Here is a 27466-nt window from a genome sequence, read left to right on the forward strand (position 1 = left end):
CCATGGCCTGGTCATTGCCAGCACGTATTTTCTCCATCCTCTTGACTTGGGATAGTCACAAGTAAATTATCCCATGGGGGACATATAAACTCCCCTCTTGTAGTTCCTGTAGCATTATCTTTTGTAACATTGAATCCATGCACTCGGCTGGAGAAGTGTCATCCTCCTATGGCATCTTGCTGGTGCAGGGCTCCCTTTAGAGAACTTTCTCTGTGGAAATCTCCAGACCAGTGACCCCCAACTTCAGCCAATAGCTGGATGCACCACAGACTATGAATCACAGGGCTTCCTATGTCTCTTCAGTTCCTGCCCGTACAGCAAATAAGCCCTTGTAAGAGTTCCGATCCTCTAAAGCAGTTAGAGAGAAAAAGAAGAAATCTAATGACTCCAGACTCTCCTGATTCCCCCAAGCCATTGAGCTATTGGACTCAGAAACTCTGTTCCTAGATGTTGTTCCAGCCCCCCCAAGTGACGGGCAGTGATCCTGATGTTTGACAGTCCCCTTGGCCCTTCACATCTAACCAGGATTCTCTTAATGTGATAATTCAGTGAAACTGCAGTGGATATTACTTTCACATGCAGAATTACAACTGTTAATGCTCTCCTGTTCTGCGATCTGTGCTGCCTCCAAGAAATTCATTTCCCTGGTGATTATTCTCCAGTCCTTCATGAATACCATGCCTTTGATCAGGTTCATACTGCCCCTTGAGAGCACCTGGTGGTGGTGGTGGTGGTGGTGGTGGTGGTGGTGGTGGTGTGCGTGTGTGTGCGTGCGCATTGGAAGCAATAGCGCATTGGAAGCAATAGCAGTGTAAGTGCGAATGACCCCAGTGATCCCCATTGTAGTGTTTATTTACCTCTGGGCAGTGCATTTACGTATGTTGAGATGACCATTTTTAATCTGACAACTTTCCCTCCCTTTTTCCTGTCTGGGTTTGCAATGAACCCCTCCCCCCCTATGGTTCACCTTGACCCAGAACTCTACTTGGTTACCTAGTGCTTGGATATTGTTGCATAGTCCTGATTTTTTGGACTCCTAGTTGATAAAAAGCTTACATGGCTGCCCCTTATTTGTCAACAAGACTAACTGACTGTGAGAGCTTAATGCTCTCTGTCTCATTGTAGTGTAGCTCACGCTACTCCTTGGTCTTTTCCTGACTGAACTATTGTTACCAGGTTTATGGGTCAGTGGCACCTTTGGCTTTGAATGTATTGGACCCAGTATTGGTGCCTTCCAGACTAGTTCTATAGGCAGTATCCTTGCTGAAAGAGTAATCTTACATCACTTAATGCAACTACCATACAATATCACTTATCGAGTTCTTTTTTTCATACAAGATGCATTGACCACCTTACACTAGACCTCCCCATTTGGAATTTGCTGAGAGATGCTCTGCCGCCCACTCCTCCTTGGTTAGTGCCCATATGACAAATTACGATAGATATATTCCATGGACCAAAAGTGTCAGTAGCTCCCACAACCCTTTTAGTTCTTCAGTAGTCTCAGTATGCTGTTGACATTTAGTCTGATAGCACTTAAACCATGGATAGGATGGGATACACTTTTACATTTCATGTCTGTCAGGAACAACATTTGCTGCGAGGAACATGTAGTGTATTTACGGTGAAGCTGATGGCCATTAACAGAGCCCTATATTATACTTACCAGACCTCTCTCAACCAAATTTTAATGTGTAGTGACTCAATGAGCATTCTCCAGGCTGTTGATTGATAATACTTTGTCACCCTTTGATGTCTTCTACTCACAATCTTCTTCTGACTTTAATTGTACCCAAAGCAGTTATGTGCGCAAAATTCACTTTGATGATTCCAGATACAGAATTGCATTTGCAGTTAAGGCACGTAGTCTCTTGGAGATGGAACAACATCTGGAGGGCTACTGCTCTCTAATAAACTCCACACTGTCAAGGAGACTATGGCTGCATGGAGCTTCTCCTTCCACTCCTCCCAGAAGGAATCCATTGTTCTACGATGCCTCTGCATAAGTCGCACCAGATAACCCATGGTTTTATCTTGTGTAGTAGCCATCCCCACATAGTGGTTTTGGATTCATACAGACCTTACCTCACATACTGGTGGAATGCCCTCTCCTTCTCATTCTCTATGCTAATCATGCACTTCTGCATTCTTCTAAGAAAATGCAGCTCATCCATGAAGGAAGTGGCTCATATAGTGGTTGTTCAACTGATTCTGGGTTATTGTTCATCAATGTGGCACGCTTACCTAGTAGGACTGATAGAAAAGGTAGAGAAGATCCAACAGGAAGCGACACATTTCATCACTGGTTTGTTTAGTTGGTGTCAGGGTGTTACAGAGATGCTCAACAAACTCCAGTAGCAGACATTAGAAGAGAGGCATTGTACACCACGGAGAGGTGTCAGATGTGGCGGAGATACCTCTCACTGCAAATGAGTCCTTGGGGAGCCCTCACCTACTTCCTGACCTGCAGCTCGGTCCAGCCCACGTACTTTTACCTACCTTTAAATTACTTTTCATCTCTGACATCAATATTGCTTTCAGAGCCTCCATTTTACCATACTGCCAAAATTCAGTCAAGTTTCTGACTGATGTCGCTAACTCCTGATGGACTATCTGTGGCTACATTTACACTACTCTAAAACTCATACTGAAGTGCCAGGCTGGAGGTTCATTAAATAACCTTCAAGTATTCTCCATCATTCTGCTCTCAAACAGCATGATGGAAAAACAAACACTTAAATCTTTTCGTGCATGATCTAATTTCTCTTATTTTATTATGATGATCATTTCTCAATATGTAGGTGGGCGCCAACAAAACATTTTTGCATTTGGGTGAAAAGTTGGAGACTGAAATTTTGTGGAACGGTCTCGCCATAATGAAAACACCTTTATTTTAATGAGTGCCACCCCAACTCGCATATCGTATCCGTGGCACTGTCTTCCCTATTCTGCAATAATACAATATGAGCTGCCCTTCTCAGAACTTTTCTACTGTCCTTCGTCAGTCCTATCTGGTAAGGATCCCATAACGCACAGCAATATTTTAGCAGAGGACAGACGAGTGTATTGTGTAGACCATCTCATTACTGAATTTGTTGCTTCTTCTGAGAGTTCCAACATATAAAATGGAGTCTTTGACTCACTTTCCCCACAACATTATCTATATGATCACTCCAAGTTAAGTTATTCATAATTGTAATCCCTAAAATTTAGTTGAATTTATGACCTTTAGATTTGCATGATTTATTGTGTAACCAAAACTTAGCATATTACTTTTAGTACTTATATGGATGACCTCACACTTTTTATTACTTTGTCTAAATCATTTTTCAATTTGTTTTGATCTTCTGATGACTTTACAAGACAGTAAATGATGTGCTTCATGTACAAAAAATGTTGGATGTCTCCTTAATCATTTATATAGATCAGGAACAACGCAGGGCCTATAACAAATCCATGGGGAATGCTGGATATTGCTCCTTTAGTTGATAGCTCTCTGTGACATTTCTGTCAGGAAACCACAGCTCCAGTTGCACATCTGAGATAAGACTCCATAAGTACACAATTTGATTAGAATTTGCTTGTGAGGAATAGTACCAAAAGCCTTCTGGAAATCTAGAAATACAGAATCAGTTTGAGATCCCCTGTCAGTGGCACTTGTTGCTTCATGAGAATAAAGAGGTAGTTGGGCTGCACAAGAAAAACATTTTCCGAATTCGTGCTGACAACAAGTCAATAGATCATTTTCTTAAAGTAATTCATAATGTTTGAACAGAGCATGTGTTCCAAAATCTTACTGCAAATCAACATCAGTGTAGTTGTTGTTGTTGTTGTTGTTGTTGTTGTTGTTGTCGTCTTCAGTCCAGAGACTGGTTTGATGCAGCTCTCCATGCTACACTATCCTGTGCAAGCTTCATCTCCTCCCAGTACCTACCGCAACCTACATCCTTCTGAATCTGCTTAGTGTATTCATCTCTTGGTCTCCCTCTATGATTTTTACCCTCCATGTTTCCCTCCAATACTAAATTGGTGATCCCTTGCTGCTTCAGAACATGTCCTACCAACTGATCCCTTCTTCTAGTCAAGTTGTGCCACAAATTTCTCTTCTCCCCAATTCTATTCAATACCTCCTCATTAGTTATGTGATCTACCCATCTATTCTTCAGCATTCTTCTGTAGCATCACATTTCTAAAGCTTCTAATCTCTTCTTGTCCAAACTATTTATTGTCCATGTTTCAGTTTCATACATGGCTACACTCCATACAAATACTTTTTGGAAACACTTCCTGACACTTAAATCTATACTCGATGTTAACAAATTTCTCTTCTTCAGAAACACTTTCCTTGCCATTGCCAGTCTACATTTTATATCCTCTCTACTTCGACCATCATCAGTTATTTTGCTTCCCAAATTGCAAAACTCATCTACTACTTTAAGTGTCTCATTTCCTAATCTAATTCCCTCAGCATCACCCGACTTAATTCGACTACATTCCATTATCCTCGTTTTGCTTTTGTTGATGTTCATCTTATATCCTCCTTTCAAGACACTGTCCATTCCGTTCAGCTGGTCTTCCAAGTCCTTTGCTGTCTCTGACAGAATTACAGTGTCATTGGTGAACCTTAAAGTTTTTATTTCTTCTCCATGGATTTTACTGCCTACTCCAAATTTTTCTTTTGTTTCCTTTACTGCTTGCTCAATATACAGATTGAATAACATCGGGGATGGGCTACAACCCTGTCTCACTCCTTTCCCAACCACTGCTTCCCTTTCATGCCCCTTGACTCTTATAACTGCCATCTGGTTTCTACATAAATTGTAAATAGCCTTTCCTCCCTGTATTTTACCCCTGCCACCTTCAGAATTTGAAAGAGAGTATTCCAGTCAACATTGTCAAAAGATTTCTTTAAGTCTACAAATGCTAGAAACATAGGTTTGTCTTTCCTTAATCTATCTTCTAAGATAAGTCGTAGGGTCAGTATTGCCTTATGTGTTCCAATATTTCTACGGAATCCAAATTGATCTTCCCCAAGGTCAGCTTCTATCAGTTTTTCCCTTCGACTGTAAAGAATTCGCATTAGTATTTTGCAGCCGCGACTTATTAAACTGATAGCCTGGTAATTTTCACGTGTCAACACCTGCTTTCTTTGGGATTGGAACTATTATATTCTAGTTTTCCATCTGAGCTCTTGATATTCATGCAAGTGGTTCTCATTTCTCCAAAGGTCTCTTTAATTTTCCTGTAGGCAGTATCTATCTTACCCCTAGTGAGATAAGTCTCTACATCCTTACATTTGTCCTCTAGCCATCCCTGCTTAGCCATTTTGAACTAACTGTTGATCTCATTTTTGAGACTTGTGTATTCCTTTTTGCCTACCTCATTTACTGTATTTTTATATTTTCACCTTTCATCAATTAAATTAATTATCTTTTCTGTTACTCAAGGATTTCTACCAACCCTCGTGTTTTTACCTACTTGAACCTCTGCTGCCTTCAGTGTTTCGTCTCTCAAAGTTACCCATTCTTCTTCTACTGTATTTCTTTCCCTCGTTCTTTTCAGTCGTTCTCTAATGCTCTCCCTGAAACTCTCTACAACCTTTGGTTCTATCAGTTTATCCAGTTCCCATCTCCTTAAATTCCCACCTTTTTGCAGTTTCTTCAGTTTTAATCTACAGTTCATAACCAATAGATTGTGGTCAGAGTCCACATCTGCCACTGGAAATGTCGTACAATCTAAAACCTGGTTCCTAAATCTCTGTCTTACCATTATATAATCTATCTGAAACCTGTCTGTATCTCCAGGCTTCTTCCATATATACAACCTTCTTTTATGATTCTTGAACCAAGTGTTAGCTATGATTAAGTTATGCTCTGTGCAAAATTCTACCAGGCAGCTTCCTCTTTCATTTCTTACCCCCACTCCATATTCACCTACCACATTTCCTTCTCTTCCTTTTCCTACTATCGAATTCCAGTCACCCGTGACTATTAAATTTTCGTCTCCCTTCACCATCTGAATAATTTCCTTTATCTCATCATACGTCTCATCAATCTTTTCGTCATCTGCAGAGCTAGTTGGCATGTAAACTTGTACTACTGTGGTAGGCATGGGCTTCGTGTATGTCTCGGCCACAATAATGCGTTGATTATGCTGTTTGCAGTAGCTTACTCGGGCTCCTAATTTTTTATTCATTAATAAACTTATTCCAGCATTACCCCAATTTGATTTTGTGTTTATAACCCTGTATTCGCCTGACAAGAAGTCTTGTTCCTCCTACCACTGAACTTAACTAATTCCAACTATATCTAACTTTAACCAATCCATTTCCCTTTTTGAATTTTCTAACCTACCTGCCCGATTAAGAGATCTGACATTCCACGCTCCGATCCGTAGAATGCTAGTTCTCTTTCTCCTGATAACGACGTCCTCTTGAGTAGTCCCCACCCAGAGATCCGAATGGGGGCTATTTTACCTCTGGAATATTTTACCCAAGAGGATGTCATCATTATTTAACCATACAATAAAGCTGCATGCCCTCGGGAAAAATTACGGCTGCAGTTTCCCCTTACTTTCAGCTGTTCGCAGTACCAGCACAGCAAGGCCAGATCAGTCAATTGTCCAGACTGTTGCCCCTGCAACTACTGAAAAGGCTGCTGCCCCTCTTCAGGAACCACATGTTTATCTGGCCTCTCAACAGATACCCCTCCGTTGTGGTTGCACCTACGGTACAGCTATCTGTGTCACTGAGGCACGCAAGCCTCCCCACCAACGCCAAGGTCCATGGTTCATTCGTATGCTGAAAATAATATCCTTATGGTGTCCAATCCACATTTACTGCCATTTCATGCATGAGAACAATGACATTATCCATTTATGTTAACAGCACATACACTTCTACACTATATTGCTTTGACACAGAGTTGCTCTAACCCTTTTGTTTCAGTTCTGCATGGTGAAACATTCCTTTCTATTACAGGATTCATTTTGTATATTGCAAATAGTCAAAAGCTTATATTTTCATATTTTAATCAATTTTACATTCAATCATATTGCAAAACTAATTCATTACCTTTCCTGTGCAACTGCTAGATGCTGAGATTTGTAGATATTTACATTGTTTAAAAATTGACACAGTTTAAAATACACACCATGTAGCTTCTTTCCTGTTTCCAGTTGGTCATTGTCAAGGCCTTGAAGGTCTTCAGTAACTCTGAACCTCTTCAACAGAGCAATAAATTTCTGTTTCAAATTATGTTGCCTCGCATTTGCTGTATGACATGTGATATGGGCCTGTAATTTAGCAGATTACTCCTATTTACTTTCTTGAGTACTGATGTGAACTGTGTAACTTTCCAGTCTTTAGGTATGGATCTTTCGATGAGCAACTGTTTTTACAAGTATGTGATTGTTCAACACAGAACTATTACATCAGCTACATGTCTTTATTAAGTGATTTGAGTTGCTTTGCTACACCAAGGATATCTGCTTCTGAGTTAAACATGTTTTCTTCAATTCTTTTTTTGAGTTTTGGAATATTTACTTTACCTTCTTTGATGAAGGAATGTTGGAAAACCATATTTAATGAATCCTCTTTAGTGGCACTGTCATCATTACCATTAGCGTGCAGTGAAGGTACCATTTGTCTTGCCGCTGGTGTACTTTATGTACAACCAGAATATCTTTAGACTTTCTGCCAGATTTCAAGACAGAGTTTCATTGTGGAAACTATTAAAAGCATCTTGCATAGAAATCCATGCTAAATTTCAAATTTCTGTAAAACTTCACCTAATGTAGAGGTTTTGCATTCTTTTAAATTTGGCATGCTTTCTTCATTGCTTTTGCAATTGTCCCGACATGTTTTGTATATTGTGGAGGATCAGTTCTGTTTCTTATTAATTTATTTGCATAAACTTCTCAATTGCTGTTGATACTCTTTCTCTGAATTTAAGCCATATCTGGTCTACGTTTTCCTAGTTAATTTGTAGGAAATGGAGACTGTCTCTTAGGAAGGCATCAAGCAAACTATTTTGAAATACATTTATTTTGAGCTTATTTTTTGTCGGATTGGGTGTTACAGTATTCTCTCGCAACAACAATATTGTGGTCACTAATTCCTGTATTTATTTGGGATTATTTGTAGGTAAGAGGTCAAGCAGGTTTTGTAAACAATTTTCACTTCCATGAGCTCCTGCACTAATTGCTCAAAACAATTTTCAGAGAAAGCTACAGTACAATTTCTGACGATGTTTTGTACCTACCACTGGCTTTGAACATGTATTTTTGCCAGCAGGCATTTTTTCGTAGTATATTATCAGACAGGGCAGAATTATAGCCAGTGCCGTCAGTGACATGGTTGGTGGTTTGTAGTTCTGTTTGAAGGGCTGATTCTGATAATATAAAAAGATTTGAGGTAATGCAGCATCAAATGGAAAGCTGCGTGTTTGTAGCTGTGTAGTTGCAGGGATTACTGTATCTGTAGAGGACAGCCTGCCAGTTCCATTATAAACTGATTTTTCTTATGTTGCAAGTTTAAATGTAGTATTCATGTATCTAATTGTCTACTGCCACTGGTCTGCAAACACACCACATCCACATATGTGAACCAGTACTTAATTTTGCAGTTAATTGGCTCTTTCTGTAAGAAAATTTGCTCGAAATTGTTCATGAACATTTCAGATAATACAGAACTAAAAGGTTATCACATAGCTAGGCCATCAAACTGACTTTAATACTTGTTTTGAAATTGGAAGTAATCCTGTTTTACACACATTTGAGTAGTTTCAATTGTGTCAGTTAATTCTACAGGATTTATTTTGTATTTGCACAAAAGATAAGTCAATGAACAAATAAAACACACCATCATATCATGTAACGGTATTATATCCGATCATCTTTTAACAGAAAACTGTTCATATGTAGTGACGTGTGAAGTTTTACATTCTGTTAAAAAAAAGCAAAAAATGACCCTACTGGAAATCAACAAACACATTACACAGAATGGTTAATATTAAATGATCATACTCAGTTTCCTTTTTCCTTTTGTTAAATTAAGTTTTCATTAGAAATGTTAGGTCAGGGTGTATACGACCCGGGACAACCGGGAAAAACCCGGGATTTTTTTCATCCGGGAGAAAACCGAATTTTTTCGTTGTTTTAGTTTTCAGTTAAATTTTTGTAATTTTCAATGGTAAGAACCGTTACTCTAACAAAGGATATTACTGTATCCCGCTACTGCAGAATAATACTGCAGCATTAAAACATGAACGAGAAAAAAAATGAAAATAAAACTTAAATTGCAAAGAAAATGCGTCATATAAAATAACATAGTGCTTGTACAAGCGTCGGCCAACAGCAAAATGCGTCAAAGGCTTTCAGAAGACTATGCAATGCTTCATAACAACAAATTGCCTGCGATGAGCGTGACGTCACAACAGTTTACATTAGATTCGTTTAAGCAGTTACGAGCGGACTCATGCACATGCACAGTTGAGTCACGTATGAGTAGTACCTTCTCCTGCTTCTAGCTACAGAAATGTGGCTGTTGGCTGTGTAAGCAGCAGTAGCAGCAACCAGCCACATGATACCTGGAAAAATTTTACTGGCGCGCCCAAGCTGCCAGATTCACGCGTGTGCAACAGGCTCGGATCTAGTGGGGAGTGAGGGCAAATCGTGGTATCTGAACCGGGCGGCAATTTCGGGGGGAGGGGCAAATTTATATTCTTGAGGTGGAAGAAAAAAAAAAAACAGTGTTTCATAAAGCATCCAGCGCGCATCATTCTATCGATTATTCATATGATTTTGAAACGCTCCCCTGCTGATTTTTGAACACATTCTAAGTTGAATTCTGAACGAATTATAAGTTGATTTTTGAATGCGTGCATAGTATAAGTGATGTCTCTGCTAGGGGAATCCTTGTCATATCTAGAAATAAACTTTCTTGCAGACAAAACGGGACGGGGCTATACGAGCTGAGCGGAATAAAGCCGAACCGGTGAATGCCAAGTGCTGCTTGTTTGTGGTTGATTCGGTTTGCGAATGTTCAGCCTTGTTATAATTGCTAGTGAAATCCATAGATTCAGACTACTAGGGTGGAAATAAATGACTGACAGTTAGGAAAGATTACGTATTATCTTCTCGGTGTATCCAAGAAAGTGAAATTTTGACAGAAATCTTTTGACCAGATCGCTACATGAGACAGGGCCAGTTGTAGTTCCCGGCTAGCAAAAAAATGGCTCTGAGCACTATGGGACTTAACTGCTGTGGTCATCAGTCCCCTAGAACTTAGAACTACTTAAACCTAACTAACCTAAGAACATCCCACACATCCATGCCCGAGGCAGGATTCGAACCTGCGACCGTAGTGGTCGCGCGGTTCCAGACTGTAGCGCCTAGAACCGCTTGGTCACTGAAGTTCCATTCTGAGAGTAGCGCGGAAACGCATTGTACGAACATGTAAATAGCGCACGGCCGCCTAATACAGGCGGCTGTGAATAGCGCCTAACCGGAGAATAATCGCTGGATAACTAAACTGCTGATTGTAGCAGGGTTGGTGAAATTAACCGGAGAATGAGTTTTGACAGAGGTAGTTACAGAATCAGTGATGACAGGGCTGTTTGTTAGAACGAGTAAGGAGAAGAAATGGGGACATCACACAAATTATGGAAGAATATGACTATTCCAAATTTATACAAAAATTTCGTTCTACTACTTTTCGATCTCGTTCATGAGAAACTGGAGCGTATGAATGAAATGTGAAACTATTTCCTAACGTAAAGCTTTTTGCTTGTAGTAGACCAAATTGGTTTTTCATATTGATACTCCGTGAATTATATTCCGACATATTATAAAAATAATCATTATTGCCAAAACAGTCTCGCTTATTTGGTGTGTGTTACAATTGCTGAAATATTAGAAAGGCCTATTTTCTTTTCTCCAGCACACAGTGACAAAATAGACGTAATCAGATCGAGAAACCACACCAGTCTTAGGTACTATTTTTATTAACAGCTTTTTCAGTATTAGACAACCCCATTTCCATTTTTCATGTAGCAAAACGTTTGACGGACTTTGATGAGGTAATAGTCCTTTTGCAGAAAGGAAAGCGCTCCGTGTAAAGCTGTAGCAAGATTAGAGAGAAAAATTGCTAGGACCTAAGGATTGAAGAAATGTGCACTGTCATGCCTGTCTCTTGTCCCTACTGGTTTTAGGTGTCCTATATTTAATTTTATGTCACACAGAAGAGCAAGTTATTAGCTAATAGGCAATAAAGAGTCCAGTTTTTCTGAAGAGTTCTTGTTCTCCTGGTTACAAATAATCCTATCCAGTATTAATTGCGAGGGTCTTTTTACAAAAAAAAAAAAAAAGTGGGGGGAGGGGGGGGGGGGGGCAGGATTTCAAACCGGCAGACTGGGAGCAGGAGAGGCGCTACAGGACATTTTAATTTCCACTACCCTGAAATGGTTTCATGGCATCCATTACAAAATATACACGTTTGAGTTCCACAGAGCGAAATATAGTGACGTGCGGTATAACAGTGTTGTTTGAAGATGCGTGGCACCTCACTGTATACTTTTATTTTTGAAAAGTATTTTTTCTTAATTTTTGACGTTCCGATGCGCAGAGCAGTCTGAGTTATAGTTTGGGGGAGGGGGGGGGGGGGGTAGTCTCCATGTAACCTGTTTTTACACTTAGTGATTTTTCTGTTTCCTATTCATTTACTGCTCTCACGTCAAATGAAAACAAGACGGATTTCTGTGGCTGGGAGCTATCAAGTGAATTAAAATACATTCACATAATTACAGAAGAGTAAACTATTTTACTAGTTTCAGATTTTTATTTCCACCTTTCTGGCAGTCAAGCATTAATCGCCTTGCAGAACAATGAAGTTATTTTTGTCGTTTTGATAAATAAATTTGGCGTTTATTAAGCTTTCCTGCTAAGGCAGTCAATTTATTCCACACTAACGGCTAGTTTCAACTGTTCGCTGCATTTCAGGTGCACGTTTTCATCTTCTAGCATGTATGGCATTATGCCATAATAAAGAACCAAACATGAGATAATACAGTACTGGTACTCCAAGAAAATTTACGTCCCGAAAACCACACTGAAAAGCTTCATATCTGGTCAAGGCCTACGTCATTGAGAATCTGGACATACCAATTTGCACTGTAAGGCGAACTATGCATTTTAGTATGGTTCACGAAATTCTGACGCACTGGGAGTGTCCTCTGATGTCTTGTTTCTTTTATGTCATAATGTAAGTTCTTTTGATGTTTTACACGTACGATCATACGGGCTTCCTACATCACCGTAGCTGCGCAAGCTCGATGACGTCTTTTATCTGGCGCTCTCAGACAACTGCTGAAATGAATCTATTTCTAACAGGTCACGGGAAAATATTGCGAATTGTTGTTAGGAAAGCGTTATTTTCAAAGTAAATTTTCTTTTACGCAAGATGAACTATGTGCGAGAATGGATTTCTTAAATCACAGAGTGATTGGTCTCTTTTTAAAAATCAAATCTTTGACGATGAGCTATTTAGAAGAATTTCGAGCCCAGAAGATCGGAGATTTATGTCGGTATTAAAAATTTTCCTGGCGTATTTGTGTGATGTATATTAAAGTGTAACATGCGCTAAACAGATCAACATTATAAGTGAAAGCTTAGCTTCTCTTGTAGCTTATTAATCTTCGAGACAAATATATGCGAAAGATTTGCTTTTCTTGTAGCAACACTATGTATATTAATTTAAACCATTAACTTTTCCTGTTGATGGAATTCGAATTTATACTTTCGTAATACGAAAATATGCAGCGTACATGTTGCTGCATATGAAATATCTTTTTTACCCCTGGCTATCGTTTTCTAAAGTGCCGGGAGATTCTACGCTTCTGTATAAAACCATATCCTAACAAAGGATAAGTTTTACAGTTCCGAGGGAAAGTATACTGTCACTTAACATAGCAATAGCGTATTTTCACCCGGGAGAAATTTATTTTTAACTGGGAGATACGGGAAAAATCCTCTAGGTTCAAACTGTAAATTCGCCTCATTTCTAATCAGTTGTTAAATGTATCTCCACATAAAAACTTCATCCCACCCCCAACCCCAACGCCACCCCCACCCTCTAAGTGTTTCTGTGTGACATTTTTTAATGTTCTCCTATGATTTAAACACTTTTGCCACTCTTTGTATCTTCTGTACAAATAATACGTTATGTCACACATCATATTTCTCTGTATTTGTGACATTCAGTTGTCACGTATGGTAGTCAAAGAAGCCGAAATCTGGTTCATGGCCAAACAAGTACAATTTTGCAGAATATTAGTAGGTGGTTTCTGTTTCCAAATGTTAGAACCAATTATTAATCTATTGTGGTTGTCAAATAAGACTGCTACCCATACTATCTTACAGGAACTGTCTGCTAAAATTTTGCTACGAGACGAACTATTTTTAAGAGCAACAAACACGTCACCACCAATTGTATTTAATCTATCTTTTCTGAAAACGCTGTAAAAACTGTTACTGAACTTTCCTCCAGCTTCACCCAGCTTTCAGTACCGGTAATGATTTGAGTTGCAGTGCTTTATATTAGTGATGATAAAATCTTCTTGGGTTGACAGCCGAGTCGTGTTGTTTTCCAGCAACGTTTTAGCAAGTTTCTTACTTGACATCTTCAGGCGAAGTGTTAGGGTCATGCTGCTCTCATCTTATACTTTCCCCTCTTTGGGGAAGTGTGAGGGGGAGTTTGTAGCCTTTTGGCTTTTACTCCCCTGTGTACGTGTGTGTGTGTGTGTTTTTTCTATATATTTTTGGTGTCTGTGATATGTGATGAATTGTTGTGAATGTGTCTGGTACTTGCCTGGGGTAGACGAGATGATTGGTGTTATATGGGAAGGAACTGGATTAGGGATTGGGTGTTGGGATTTTCTCTTCGACTTAATCGTCGAAGATCGTCATAGGGCGCTTGTGCTTATCGCGGGACATGTCATACCGACCTAGGGAGTGGATGAGTGCATTTCCGGATCTGGAGGAACCTTCATAGAAGGCCCTTGCCAGATCCTGGAAACGCTCTCTCAGGAATGGGATTTCGGCTGCGGCGTGCAGGTCATCTGTGGGGAATCCAAGTGGTAGATGTAGTGCCCTTCTGAGGGCGCGGTTCTGCAGCCTCTGGAGTTTGTCCAGGTGCTGCTTTGCCGCGTATCCCCATATTGGGCACGCATACTCCATTACCGGCCGGATCAGGGCCTGGTATACATTTACTGCTACTGGGCAGGGAAGGGAGCTGGTTGTGTTTAGGATAGGGTATAGGATGGACATTCTGGCGCAGACCTCCCTGTGGACCTCGTCTATGTGGGGTTTCCACGTAAGACGAGGGTCCAAGGATACGCCAAGGTACTTGGCGGTTCTGCGCCAGGGGAGTTGGGTTCCATTTAGGTGGAGGTGGAGGGGGGAAGTTGAGGAGGTTCGCGCCTTCCGAGCCTTCGGGTAATCAGCATTGCCTGCGTCTTTTCAGAATTGATGGTGATGCGCCAGCGACGGGCCCAGGTTTCTGTGTCGTCTAAAACCCTTTGTAGCCTACGAATGACCAGGTCCTTGTTTGCATTTCTTGTGTAGAAGGCTGTGTCGTCCGTGTACTGCGCGGTGTGCACCAGGGGGGCCGTTGGAGTGTCCGCAGTGTACAAACTGTACAATATGGGCCCCAGGACCGATCCCTGCGGCACCCCGGCACGAATACGCCTTCTGGTGGAAGTGGCAGTTTCTACTTTGACGGAGAAAGTCCTATTCGAGAGGTAGCTCTTGATCAGCTGAACTATTCTCCCGGGAAACCCTTGTGTGTACAACTTGTAGAGTAGTCCTCTATTCCATACTAAATCAAAGGCTTTGGCTACGTCTAGTAGCACTATTCCGCAGTAGCCTCTGTGGTTGAAGCCCTCTGTGGCTGCTTCAACCATTCCCATGACCTGCTGTGGGGCAGAGTGGTTCTGCCGGAATCCAAATTGGAAATCCGGCAGAATTTGCTCTCTGGTAATATGTTCTTGTATGGGTCTTAGCAGGAGGTGCTCATAGATCTTGCTGAGAGTTGGCAAGAGGCTGATCGGCCTGTAGTGCTGCGGGAATAGAGGGTCTTTCCCTGGTTTGTGTATTGCGACCACTTCCGCATGTTTCCAGCAAGCTGGGAACTCGCGGGAACGAGTAATCTCGTTGAGGACGTTCGCGAGGTGTGTGATCGCTGTGGGTGGGAGTTTTTTGACTAACTGGTTTGTGACACTACCATGCCCTGGCGCCTTTTTTGTAGGGAGGGCCCTGATTACTCTTGCCACGTCCTCGGGGGCAAAAAGTATGGGTTCATCCTCTGGGTCCTCCTCAGCGTTGAGGAAGACGGCCAGTTGATGCCTGACTACCTCCTCATGCTCTTCATCCTCGAATTCTGCAGTTTGAAACTGCTTCTTGAAGGAGTCGGCGAGGGCGTTGGCCTTCCCAGCATGGCTGTAGACCAGTCCCCGTTCGCCGTGCAGTGGTGGCATCCTAGTGCGTCTTTTTGTGAATTGTTTGGTTGCTTGCCATAGTGTATGATCATCTACTTTGAGAGCTGTGAGGCGGTTTTGCCATTGCTGGTTTCTGTGCTCATTGAGCGCTACCTTCAGTTCTCTCTGTAGACGATTGAGCAGCCTCCTGGTGGCCTGATTTCTGGTGATCTTCCACTCTTTTGCCACTCTGTTCTTGTGTCGGATTTGAGCTAGCAAGTGTTCTGGGAGCTGTATTTGCGGTGGAGGGCCATCCCTTTGTGGTGGGGTGGCCTCTTCCGCTGCCTGCAAGATGGTGCCTGTCAAGTCTAGTAGCGCTTGTTCTACTGTTTCGGCAGTAGGTGGCGGAGCGCGAGCGATATCAGAGGCGACAGTTTCTTGGTATCGCTCCCAGTCTGTGCGTTTGTAAGACGTCTGGTACCGTGGGAGTGCTACCCATTCTCCCACATCGACTTCTAGAATCATTGGGTTGTGGTCGGAGGACATTCTGTTGATTGTCCTTGCGGTCACAAATCCTGCGATCCTCCTAGTGAGAGCTATATCTAACACATCGGGCCTGCTTCCGTTTTTCGGAAAATGTGTGGGCTCGACTGGACCCCATGTTTCGAAGTGGTGGGTGCGCGCTAGTTGTTGCAGTTTGGCGCCTGCTCTGGAGGTTACTCTAGAATTCCAGTCAGGGTGTTTGGCATTGAAGTCTCCTCCTATTACGAGTTTGCCTTCAATTTGCCCTAGAGCAGCTATGTCTCCCTCATCTATCTGGTCATGTGGGGGTCGGTAGACTGCAACAATTGTTAGGGGTCCAGTGGCAGTGGTTACTTCCACCGCCACTGCTTCGATTTTATTGGTAGCTGGTAGGAATACCTGGTGGTGGGGGATCCCTCTTTTTATGTATATGGCCACTCCTCCGCCTTGGGTTGGCCTGTCTTTGCGGTAGCTAACATAGTTGGGGACTGTCGCTTTTATTCCCGGTTTTAGGTGGGTTTCCCCCATCATTCATATGTCGATGGAGAACTCTTTCATGAGTTCTCTGAACTCGACCTCTTGATTAACAATGCCGTCTGCGTTAAAGACGCACATTGTCAGGCCTTGGATGTTTGGTCTTCTATTCATGATGGGGTTTTGATACTACTGAGGAAGTTGCAGAGGGGAGCGACTGCTGGACTGTTGCCTGAAGGGCAGCGAGGATCTGTGTGTTCTGCTTCTGGGCTTCCCTGAATTCCTTAATCATTTCCATGACGAGGTTCATGGTCTGCACCATTACGCCTAACAACTGATCCATGGGGGGTAGTGTGTGTGGGGTTCCCTAGGGATTTCTCTGCCATGGTGGACCTGGTCGTTGTTGCTGTGTATTTCCCGGTGTTGTTCTTGTGATAGTGTCTGGCGTTGTGGTGGTTGGGCAATGCTTTCATGATTCCTCTGGGGAGAAACCACTTCCGCATATGTTGCCCTTGGTGTATCTGGCCTTGGTTTTACTCAGGCCTTGTCTGTGTGTGTTGTCATGTTTTGGTTTCTTGTGTGTCTGGATGGGTTCGTGGTGTTTTCTTTTCGTGTGTGGGGGGCGGCCTTTGTGCCCTTTGCCTGCTGTGTGTGTCTTTTATGGACCTCACAACCTTGGTAACCCGCTGTGTGGTTTTTCCCACACAGCGCGCACCTTATTTGCGGGTCAGTGTGTTTGATGTTACAAGTTCTCGTGTCATGGGCCTCAGCGCATTTTCTGCACCTCACTGCCATGGAGCAGTGTGCCGCAATGTGGTTGAGGCCCTGGCATCTGAAGCACTGCACCGTCTTGTTTTTGCGGCGCAGTGGTTCAGTGGTCACAGGGACCGCCAGGATCATCTTAATGTCCCTTTTATTTTGTGGGACGTCCGGTAGTGTGACCTGATACAAGGGCCATTTGCTCCCTATGTGTCCCATTTGTTGGACCACCTTGACGACGTACCCCTGGGCAGTCAGGTCTGTTTTGATCGCCTGGGGGGCTACTCGTCTTGATAGGTCTCTGATGACTATGTTTTTATTACGTGTTTTTGTTGTGGGGAAAGTGTAGTGGGGTATGTTTTTGCTGCTGAGAAGTGTTTTTATTGTGGTGTAGTGCTCCAGTGTCAGTAATGTTATTTTTATTTTGTCACCACCAGCAGGTTTTGCCTTTAAATTTCCTCCCCCGATTGCTGTTTTTAACATTTCGAACAGTTCCTCGTAGTTCTGAGTGAACTCGGCGCCGATCGGAGGGAGGTGGTGGGTGACCTGATTTTGTGTTTGTGTTGTTGTGTCTTGATGTGTCTCTGGCTCATTGGCCACCGCCTGGAACCTGTTTGGGTTGGGTTCCACTCCCCGGGCCGGCGGGAGCCTCGGCCGGCGAAAGGTTTTCCTCGCCAGCACGAAACCATCCGAATCCTGCCCGGTTATGCGGTTCCCTTCCAGTGCCGGTGTTTCCTGGTTCCCTCCTAGGACGACGACAGTTGCTGTCGGGGGTGCCGGCTCCTCAGAGGGTGTGGTAGTGGTTGGGATGGGGGTGGTGGAGTGCTTTTTCCCCTTGGAGCGCTTCTCCTTCTTGTCCTTCCTTACACGCCGTTGCTTGGATGTGGTGGACTTGAGTGGGGGGGGGATTTGAGGTATTTGGAGCGGGTGGAGGACTGAGACGAGGGGGTGGGTTTAGGGAGGATTTTGGTCGGCAGACGGATCGTCTGCTTGCCATTTTTCATGGATTCAATGTATTCAGGTAGTGTGCCGGTGGCGCTGGCAAGCAGGAGCGGTTAGGAGGGGCGGGATTCCAAGTACTGACGATGTATGAGGTTGTTGGTGTTCTGTGTAGGGTGGCATTATTTGCTGTGTTGTTTGCCATGTCCGGAGTGGAGAAGGGGGGCGCTGCCAGGGGGGTGCCAGTTACAGCCTTCGTTGGCACCGTTAGGTTTCCCGGCTGCATTGCTGGCCCTACTGTATTCGTGGACGCGGAGGTCTGGACGGCGGCGGCGGAAACCTTTTCTGTGGTTCCGCGGCCGGCTTCCAGGTCCTGGCCCACAATTTCCCTACTCTTGGGGGGAGCAGAGCCTGGCTCTGCGGCAGCTGGGGCGCTCGAGACGGCCGACGACGCGGCCCGCGGCAAATACAAGACGTGCTTTTTGTCAACAGCGGTTGACCGCTTTGATCCCAAAGCACCACTGGAGCTCGACATCCCGCAGAACAAGAAGAAACACGACAACCAGCACCGAGGATGCAGAGAAGCCCATGGTCCAGCGGCTATAAAGATCTGGACGAGACATGAACCCGATACTTCGCCTGAAGATGGCAAGTAAGAAACTTGCTGAAACATTGCTGGAAAACAACACATTGACTCAGCTGTCAAATCAAGAAGATTTTATCATCGAGATTCGCCGAGAAAGCCTGCATTCTTTATATTAGTGCTTAGAGGCCTGGTGCTTTCCCAGCACAGCTAAACAATTCACTAATATAATACCTATGGTTCCTAGGCCTATCTTTGTCCTATGTTCAACCTGCACTCTTTGAAGCCCTTTTTGTACTCACCTGGTATTCAGTAACCTCCCTCCTTGAATGAGGAACTGATGTACTTGCTGTTTAGTGCATTAACTCTCCCCCCCCCCCCCCCCCCCCCCTCCATCTCTTTCCCCCTACCAGCAACCCCACTAGTTTAACATTTCTGCTTTTGTTCTGTGCCACTGACAGCCTTAACATATGACCAAAATTTTGTGGAATTATGAGGTAGTTGGTGGTGACATGTTTGCTGCAGTAGTTATTGAAGACTTCATAAAGTGCCTTCTGCCGTCAAGGGTTGCATATCTAATGGTTTATGCTTTGTATCTATTGTGCAGTTGGAAATATTTTTTAAGAAGCTTTTTGATGTCATCTGTATACCAAAGGGATCTCTGCCATGTTCAGTTATTCTGCTATGTACATTCTTTTCTATAACTTCGTCAATTATTTGTCTGAACTTGAACCACAGTTCCTGTGTGTTCAGTGCCGGAATCAAACTTTTTCACACCCTGCCTGAGAAAAGAGACAACCTTCTCCTCATCCATTTTAATGAACATATTGACTTTTTCGTTTCCTTTTCTATATTTTTGTACCTTGACACCAGTTGTTTCTATAACTACAGTGTGATGATTGATTCCAGTCTGAGAGCTTTCTATAAGAGGATGGGTCTGTTTGTTGGTGCTAGGTCTTCTGTATTTCCATCATGTATAGAAGGCTAAACCAGTTTTTCTAGAGAAAGCCTCTACAACTGTCTCACAGGAAGTTCTGTCTTATCAGCCACTTCTAAAATTGTAATTTTCGTAATCAGTTGTGGGTAATTAAGATCTCCAACATTTATAGATGACTTGGAAGCATACATACTGGGGAATGTTATTAGTTACTTCTGCAGCTGAGTCTGGTGGCCAATAGTAGCACCCAACTAAAACTTTTATGCCATTCATAATTGTTATTTGTGCCCAAACTGTTGTGCCCACATATACTCAGTTCCTATACCAAGTGGTTAAAGATTCTTGTCTGTCACTACAGATACACCATTTCCCATCCTACAAGGCCTGTTTTTCTTTTCAGTGAATGCTTAAATGTGACTCAAAGATCTCAGTACTGTCAATATCTAGCTTTAGCTAAATTGAGACGCTGGGTACTGTACAAGCCCCACGTCTTTCTAATAGGGCTTCAGTCTCTGACACTTCTTTTATGACTGCTTTTACAACTTATCACTAAATATGAGGGCATCCTTCAAAGTAATGCCTCTGAATTTCTTGTGTGAAAACTGTTACAGCTTTTTAGATAAAACAAACTTTATTAACATACTTCATCTTTGGTCTTCATGTTTACATCTTTATCTATCAATGTAGTCACCATCGCAACAAACACTTCTCCCAATGAGATACCAGTTTGTTGATAGCGTAGCCATAGATTGTGTGAGTTTGTTGATGGAATCGCAACCTGACGTCTGCTTGCACCACTTTATCACTATTGAAGTGAAGTCCTTTGTGATGTTCTCCAAGTTTTTTAAATGAATGAAACTCAGATGGGGCCAAGTCAGAACTGTGTGGAGGATGAGCACTGACAGTGAATGCAAGGCATTAGATTGATTAGATTGTTGCAGATGTCACAGCACTCGTGTGGTCTGGCATTGTCCTGGTGAAGGAGAGGGTGCTCCATGTGTGGGCAAAATCTTTGAATTTGTGCTTTCCGTTTTCTCATGCACCGACCAAGTTACACACTGCCATGTTACATGCTACAACTTGGAACCCTCTAGCAGCAAGGGTTGCTATTTGCACCAGTGACACAGGAAAGTTGACCGGGTAATATGCGTGACATGTAATACCTCAGCTGATATTAAGAACAGAATAAAATATTCAGAACATTACTTTTCAGTACACCCTTGTATATTGATATTAGTGACTGGCCAAAAGGATTAAGAAGAAAGCAGTGGACTTGGTGTTATGAGGACACTGGGAAAGGCAATGCTCCAAGGCAGTCATTTAACTTTCTACTTATTTTAACCTTTGATGGCTTACTTTCTTTCATCACTCTGTGCTGCATAATATAACTTGACATGGAAAAAGACTGGTAGTTCAATTAAGAATTAGTTAGTGTGTGTATAGCCCACATATCAATCAACTGTAGGTGTCTTGTTGCTTTTCCTAATATTTGTTTATTATTTCCATCCTAGAATATATTTAGTCCTAATTTTTATTTATTATATTCTGCTATTCTGGATTCTCTACCTTAGCTAGTTTTTATTTTCTGAATATTTCTCGCAACTGTCTAATACTGGTAAAATATTTAACACAAATAAACAATAATATTAAAACATCTGTGTTGTTTCACACAACACTTTGCATTATAATGTTTTTTTCTTCAGTTTTTGGAAAACTTTACTCCTGAGATCTGCAATGTATAATGCTAACATCTTATCTTTCTGAGCTCAACAGCTCACTATTATGGAGGGACATCAAGTTAATTTTCAGGCTAGTAAATGAGAAATGCGGTGCACAAAATGAAAATCAAATAAAGTTGCTATGACCTTGATATCAGCTGATGGGGTTTGTAGTGTTATATTATGATATAATGCATGTGTACTTTGTACAGTGATTTGTAGTGAGAAATGAAGAGACATTTTAGCACTTTTTTTTTGCTTTATTTAATAACTTCTTTACAAAACAGTAATGTGTGAACACTGCCCTGTTTTAACTGTTCTGGCCTTGTATTCAGAAGGATGGAGGCTCCCAATTTCTGTGAGGCCATCCTGATTTAAGTTTTCCATGCTTTTCCTAAATTACTTCAGGCGTATGACTTTTACCGAACATTCCACTTGACCCTCTCTCACTTTTCCAAATTTGACCTATAAACATGTAAATTCCTATATATGAATTATATTTTATTTGTTCGTTCTTAAAGTGTAACACCATAACATGTGTAGTATTTTTGCTACAGGGATCCACAGACACATGAAACAACAACAATAACAAAAACAACCACTACTACTACTACTACTACTACTACTACTACTACTGTATCCCCTTACCTTCCTATGTAAGTGCCTGTCACCTTCGCTATATGCATCTACATGTTTCCCAGTGACACAATCTTCCTTTCACAACCTTCCCACTTCCAGAAAAATTAAATCTCCTCCTCCTCCTCCTCCTCCTCCTCCTCCTCCTCCTCCTCCCCTCGCAAATGAATGCCCCTTCCACTTCCCTGTGTGTGTGTGTGTGATTTTTCTATCAGTGCAGTAATTTAGCCATATCTACATATTTTTAAGAGCGAAGTTATGTTCTGTTGTTAATTGAAATGGGACACTTCTCTCAATAATATTACTTACACTGAGGGGACTGATGACCTCAGATGTTAAGTCCCATAGTGCTCAGAGCCATTACTTACACTGACACTTGCAAAGTGCAGATAGGTTTAAAATCCTGGCTTGATGACAGAGAGGGCAACTTTCATTCCTGTGATATTCTAATGCTTTGTTTTGTGTCTAAAATCTTCTATTACTTTAGCATCGTGTGTGTATGTGTATGTGTTTCCCTAAATGGTAGGAGTAAGAGGTACATATAATTGATTTTTCTTCTAGATATGTGAAGACACGGTATCCAAGCGTGACTCCTTTGACGTGGGATGATGAATTTCGCTCTCTAAGAGAGGAGGATCTTAGAAGAGCAGGTGTTGGTCGGTGGTTAGAGCCTGTCATTTGGAAATATACACCAGATATAAATGCCGCTTTACCACCAGAGTTGTGGGACAAATACAGTGCAATATTCCCTGCTGTGTGGATAGCAAGTGCCTTCAAAGGAGCTACTGGTCCTGATAAACTGCTGACAGACATTAGTAAGTTTTCTGTTATGATTTTTTTTAAGGGCAATATGTGGTTGGTTTTGTACAGTGCGATTTTTTTACCTCTGATATAAGACTGGATATCAAACCTTTTCTTTGAGTTTCTTATTATACCATCTAGGAAAGCTGAGTCATAATTCACCCAGTGTGAATCTAGTTATGTCTAAAGCTCCTGTTGTTTACATAGCATTTGTTACAGCATCCTTGTCTTGATAATGAATTTATTTACCATTGTATTACATCAATCCTAGTGAGATGAAAAGAGAATCTGACTTATAGAAATGTGTGAGATGTGCAGGTAGGGCTTGAGAAGTGATCTCCCTTCTCTGATTTGCAAATGACAGGAAGATAAAATTTCGCATTGTTGAGTAATGTCTTTGTGCATTACTGAAATTTTTAGTGGCACAATCTGTCCCACTGTTTCCCATATTATAAGTGCACCTCAAAGTTTGTGCTTAATCATATTGACATCCAATTTCATCTATATGTTTATGTCATTTATATATTTGTGTCATTTAGTTCAAATACATATTTAAAATCTCATAAATGTGTTTTAACCCTTAATTAAATGAGAAAAGTTCCTCACTAAATTACAGTCTCTTTTCACAGCTATATTAATTACTGAGATATTGGTATCAACTTTTCTTGTTCAAATAGAAATTAGTAAGTTCTGCTGCTAGTATCATAGTTCTTAGAAAAATAATTTTTTTGGGGTTTCATTCTTCAAAATCCAATTAGTAGTTCTATAGCAGTTACAATATTTACATCTTAGGATCTATCTGTTTTGAATATGTCACTGACTGCCGTCTTATGTATAAGTTTGAGTGTTTATACAGAACTTTTACATCAGGCTGATTGCGTGCTCCAGCTTGATGCAGCTAAGAGAGTCTACTCACAAAAGTGGAATAGTGGAGAAAAGTTTAATTTGAAACTGATATTGATCAGTGATCACACTTGGCTACACATAATGGGATATTCGTGTTCTAGCGATAGTTCACAACTGACCATGTAGACATTTGCCACCATATAGCTTAAAGGGCCACATTTCAACCCAAACCATATATTCATTCAACAGATAACACCATCTGATATCTGTGGACATGAGGCAATATTTAAAAGACTCTTAGTATTCACAGGGGAAATTAGGTTCCATTATTTCAGTACCTAATTAAATGGAACCATGGTAAGTGACAAAACAGCACTAAAGCTTTCTAATATATGCTCATGCTGCCCGACTGCAATATTTATTTTATGTTGAAAATGTGCTAAATTCTTTATACAAAGAGTCTGTTTGGTTAATGTGAGATGGTAGTAATGCTGCCAAAATAAATCATGGTTGACTAGATGGGCGAACAGATTGAAGTTCCTGTTGGTGTTAACAAGTATTTTAAGCAACTGTGTTGTCTCAGTGGCAGTTTAAATGAAAAAGAGTTCCCTCTCTTAATGCTCAGTTCAGTTGTGGAGTTATTTATCAATTGTGTAGCAGTTCAAAGAAAGGTCCTTTCCGAACTCCTCACAAATTTGTGGATCCATTAGGTTGGTAATCTTGCTTTGGTAGCTGGATATATTCAGAACTAAATTTTCTTCACGAGTGACCAGAAAATGAAGATTCCATCTGCTTTCATGCATTTTATAACTTTTCCCTCAACCTTAGTTATTATACTTAGCAAATGACTTTGATGTGCTCACTATTTTACTCTCTCTGTGTATGGATTTATGTATCTTGTTGTGCATATGATACAAATGACTGCCTCTTTACTGGCTATAATTTTCTCAAAGGGTTTTCGTAGATTTAGTAGATAATTCACCATTTCCATCCTTGGTGAGAACCAGTTCAAATCATCGGATAACAATATGAGAATTTTACACAGACCAGATTGTTTGCTTAGGCTGCAGCTTTTCAGACTACTTATTATGTGTGTTTGATGTTATTGATACAGGCTTCCCCTTAGTACTGTTCCATAGTCTGTCAATTTTATAGCTGTTAGGAATACCAAATTTGTTACTGTTGTGTCTGCAGTCATAGGGGTTGGATACGAGGTAGGAACACAAAGACATACATTTGCTTGGGTAAAATTCAAACACTTTTATTTGCAACTTTTACACATAGCTGAGCCGGCAAAGGCAAATACTTGACTCCCTTTTTTGTATGTACAGTTATTTGGCAAACTGAATTCTGTCCTTGGTTCACTGACTAGTCCCTTATAGTAACTGATTATTGTGATGCAGGCATCAACCACAGTCTTGACTAACTGACTTTTGTCATTGGTTCACTGGCTAGTCACATCTTGTAACATGATTGTGGTGCAGGTGTCAGTGATAGTCTTCCAAGATTCCTCATGTCTTCTCTTTGGGATCTGTGCATGTGTGACTTTTATAACAGTGTGGCAAAAATGCTGTTAGCCATGTGGTGTGCATGACTGTTAGTGGTGCCGCTATGCATGTATGTTTGTCTTGGTGTGAGTAACAGAGATCCCATAATGAACAAAATGTTCACTGGTGGCCAGCCTGGAGTACTATACTTGACTGACTTGAGAGCAGTGTGAAGACACCGTTGTGTGTGGTTAGCATAGACATTGCCAGTACTGCAGTACTGATAGTTGTACGAAGAGACATGAGATTACAGTTTGTGCTTGCCATATCTCAACAGGTCTGCTGTATGCAGTTTTCCAATAGTGTCTGCTCTGTCTAGTTGAAAAACTGCTGTGACATGGTTGAGCAAAACAACTGCTTTATTCTCGGGTACCTCCAATCTCTCTGTTGTATGTAAGAAAAGAGAGAGAACATGCGAGTTAAGCTCCCTTGTCTTGGACTCTTCCATGCTTCAAACTTCCCATGATCTCTTACCTCCATGGGGATACATGATCATAAATGTAATCTTCCATATCATAAAATATTAAAATTTGTAGCTGTTACACAGTAGTCAAATGGATTTTCTTGACATGACCAACTTTTTATATATACAGAGGGCTCATCGTTTCAATTCACTACACTCATTGGCTTGCTGCTGAGTAAAATGAAATTTTGTTGCAAGTTACCTTTGTGATCTGGCATTATGCCATGCATTTTTGAAACTTGAATCATGACTCAAGAAAATCAGTTCAACCACAGAAAGAAACAGCTGAGAAAAATTTAGTAATGGTGACATTAGTGGTTATTTGTTTAGCAATCTGGATTCGGCAAGCAGATAAAGTAGTGATCAAAAGGAAGCAAATTCATGATTTTAAAGGGTAATTAGACACTTTACAGCTAACTGGCTGTTCAGTTCAGTCACAACTGAAGTGTTTATTTAACAGTTAAAAACAATGCAAGAACAGTACACATGAAGCACTTGACACAGCATTCCTGCAGTATTGGAACAGAATAGAATTAGGCCATGGGTTCATTGTGAACAAATGTTATGCAAAATTTGCAAGAATAAATCAAAGAATTAAGCAGAGACACTGCAAATTTTATTTATTACTAGTCAGTCAGAATAAGCAAGAGATTTTAATATTCTAGTCTAAACCAAATAAGGTTGTCTTCAGCTGGGCTTGCTTTTAAATGTTTCTTACTTCCTGTTGTCAAGAGACTGATGAAATTTGGCAGGTGTAGTTGACAGTGGTGGTGGAGTCTGTAATTTTGCAAAGACTCCAACTGGTGGACATGCACCCTGCCCAAGGTACTGCCATCAGACTAGTTGTGGCAGTGCAGTACACAACAGTATCCAGGAATGGATGGATAATGTTATTTCACTGATCCACCAAGCTCCTGGTAAATCAGTTCCAGTGTCTGTAGGTCATCTTCAAAGACCCCCTTGGAGGAATGTCACTCTCTGCAATAAAGAGGTGGTGAAATACACAGCTCCTCACAGATTCAGTTATTGACCAAGTGCAGATAATTTCAAAGCTTTTCAGATAATAAGGGCCAAATGCTACTGGTTTATTGAGGAGAATAAAAAGAAATTGTTTGGTGTGAATTTCTGATCATTAGATGGAAGAATTTAACAGAGAGATTATTTAATTATTGCTAACACTTGGTTTCAGAATCATAAAGAAGAGTATGTGTACATGGAGGAGACCAGAAGGCACTGGAAGTTTACAAATAGGTTATATAATTTTGGGTATTGGGCCGTGTCACTGTAAATTACAATACAACTAATTTGCTAACGTTTCAACTGACTTGCTGCGGTCCTCTTCAGGGCAGTTCACTACTGTATATTGGTGAATGTCTTCCTTTATATACTCAAATAATGGAAAAGCCAGGATGTATGATGACAATATAATGAAAAGGATAGATTGCTACTCGTCATATCACAAAATGCTGAGTTGCAGACAGACACAACAGAAAGACTATTAAACATGTAAGCTTTCAACCAGGAGGCCTTCTTCTGAAACAGATATATACTGACATTTGCTGCTGTTTGGTGGTTACTGACAGCACATATCTGCGATATCATTGGGCAGTTTGAAAAGATTGTTATGGAGGGGTGGCTGTACGGTATGCTATAGCCTGTGCTATCCTGGTAGCCGATTAGAAGGTAGCTGTAGTAGGTGATTGGCAAAAGGTGATCTATCAGCTGTCTGTTACCTGTGCCACCCTGGTAAGAGACTGGTAGGCAAGTTCTC

The 27466-nt window shown here is 41.3% G+C and overlaps 1 protein-coding gene across 1 annotated transcript in view; it reads left to right on the forward strand.

The window, feature by feature from the left end:
• LOC126175277 (hexosaminidase D-like) overlaps positions 1 to 27466 on the forward strand; it is a 119177-nt gene that overhangs the window by 38585 nt on the left and 53126 nt on the right. Inside the window, exon 3 of the mRNA XM_049921930.1 lies at positions 22600 to 22853. Coding sequence (XP_049777887.1) covers positions 22600 to 22853 — 254 coding nt within the window. The remainder of the gene's footprint in view (positions 1 to 22599; positions 22854 to 27466) is intronic.

This window comes from Schistocerca cancellata, chromosome 3 (assembly GCF_023864275.1).
Source record: "Schistocerca cancellata isolate TAMUIC-IGC-003103 chromosome 3, iqSchCanc2.1, whole genome shotgun sequence".
Classification (NCBI taxonomy): domain Eukaryota; kingdom Metazoa; phylum Arthropoda; class Insecta; order Orthoptera; family Acrididae; genus Schistocerca; species Schistocerca cancellata.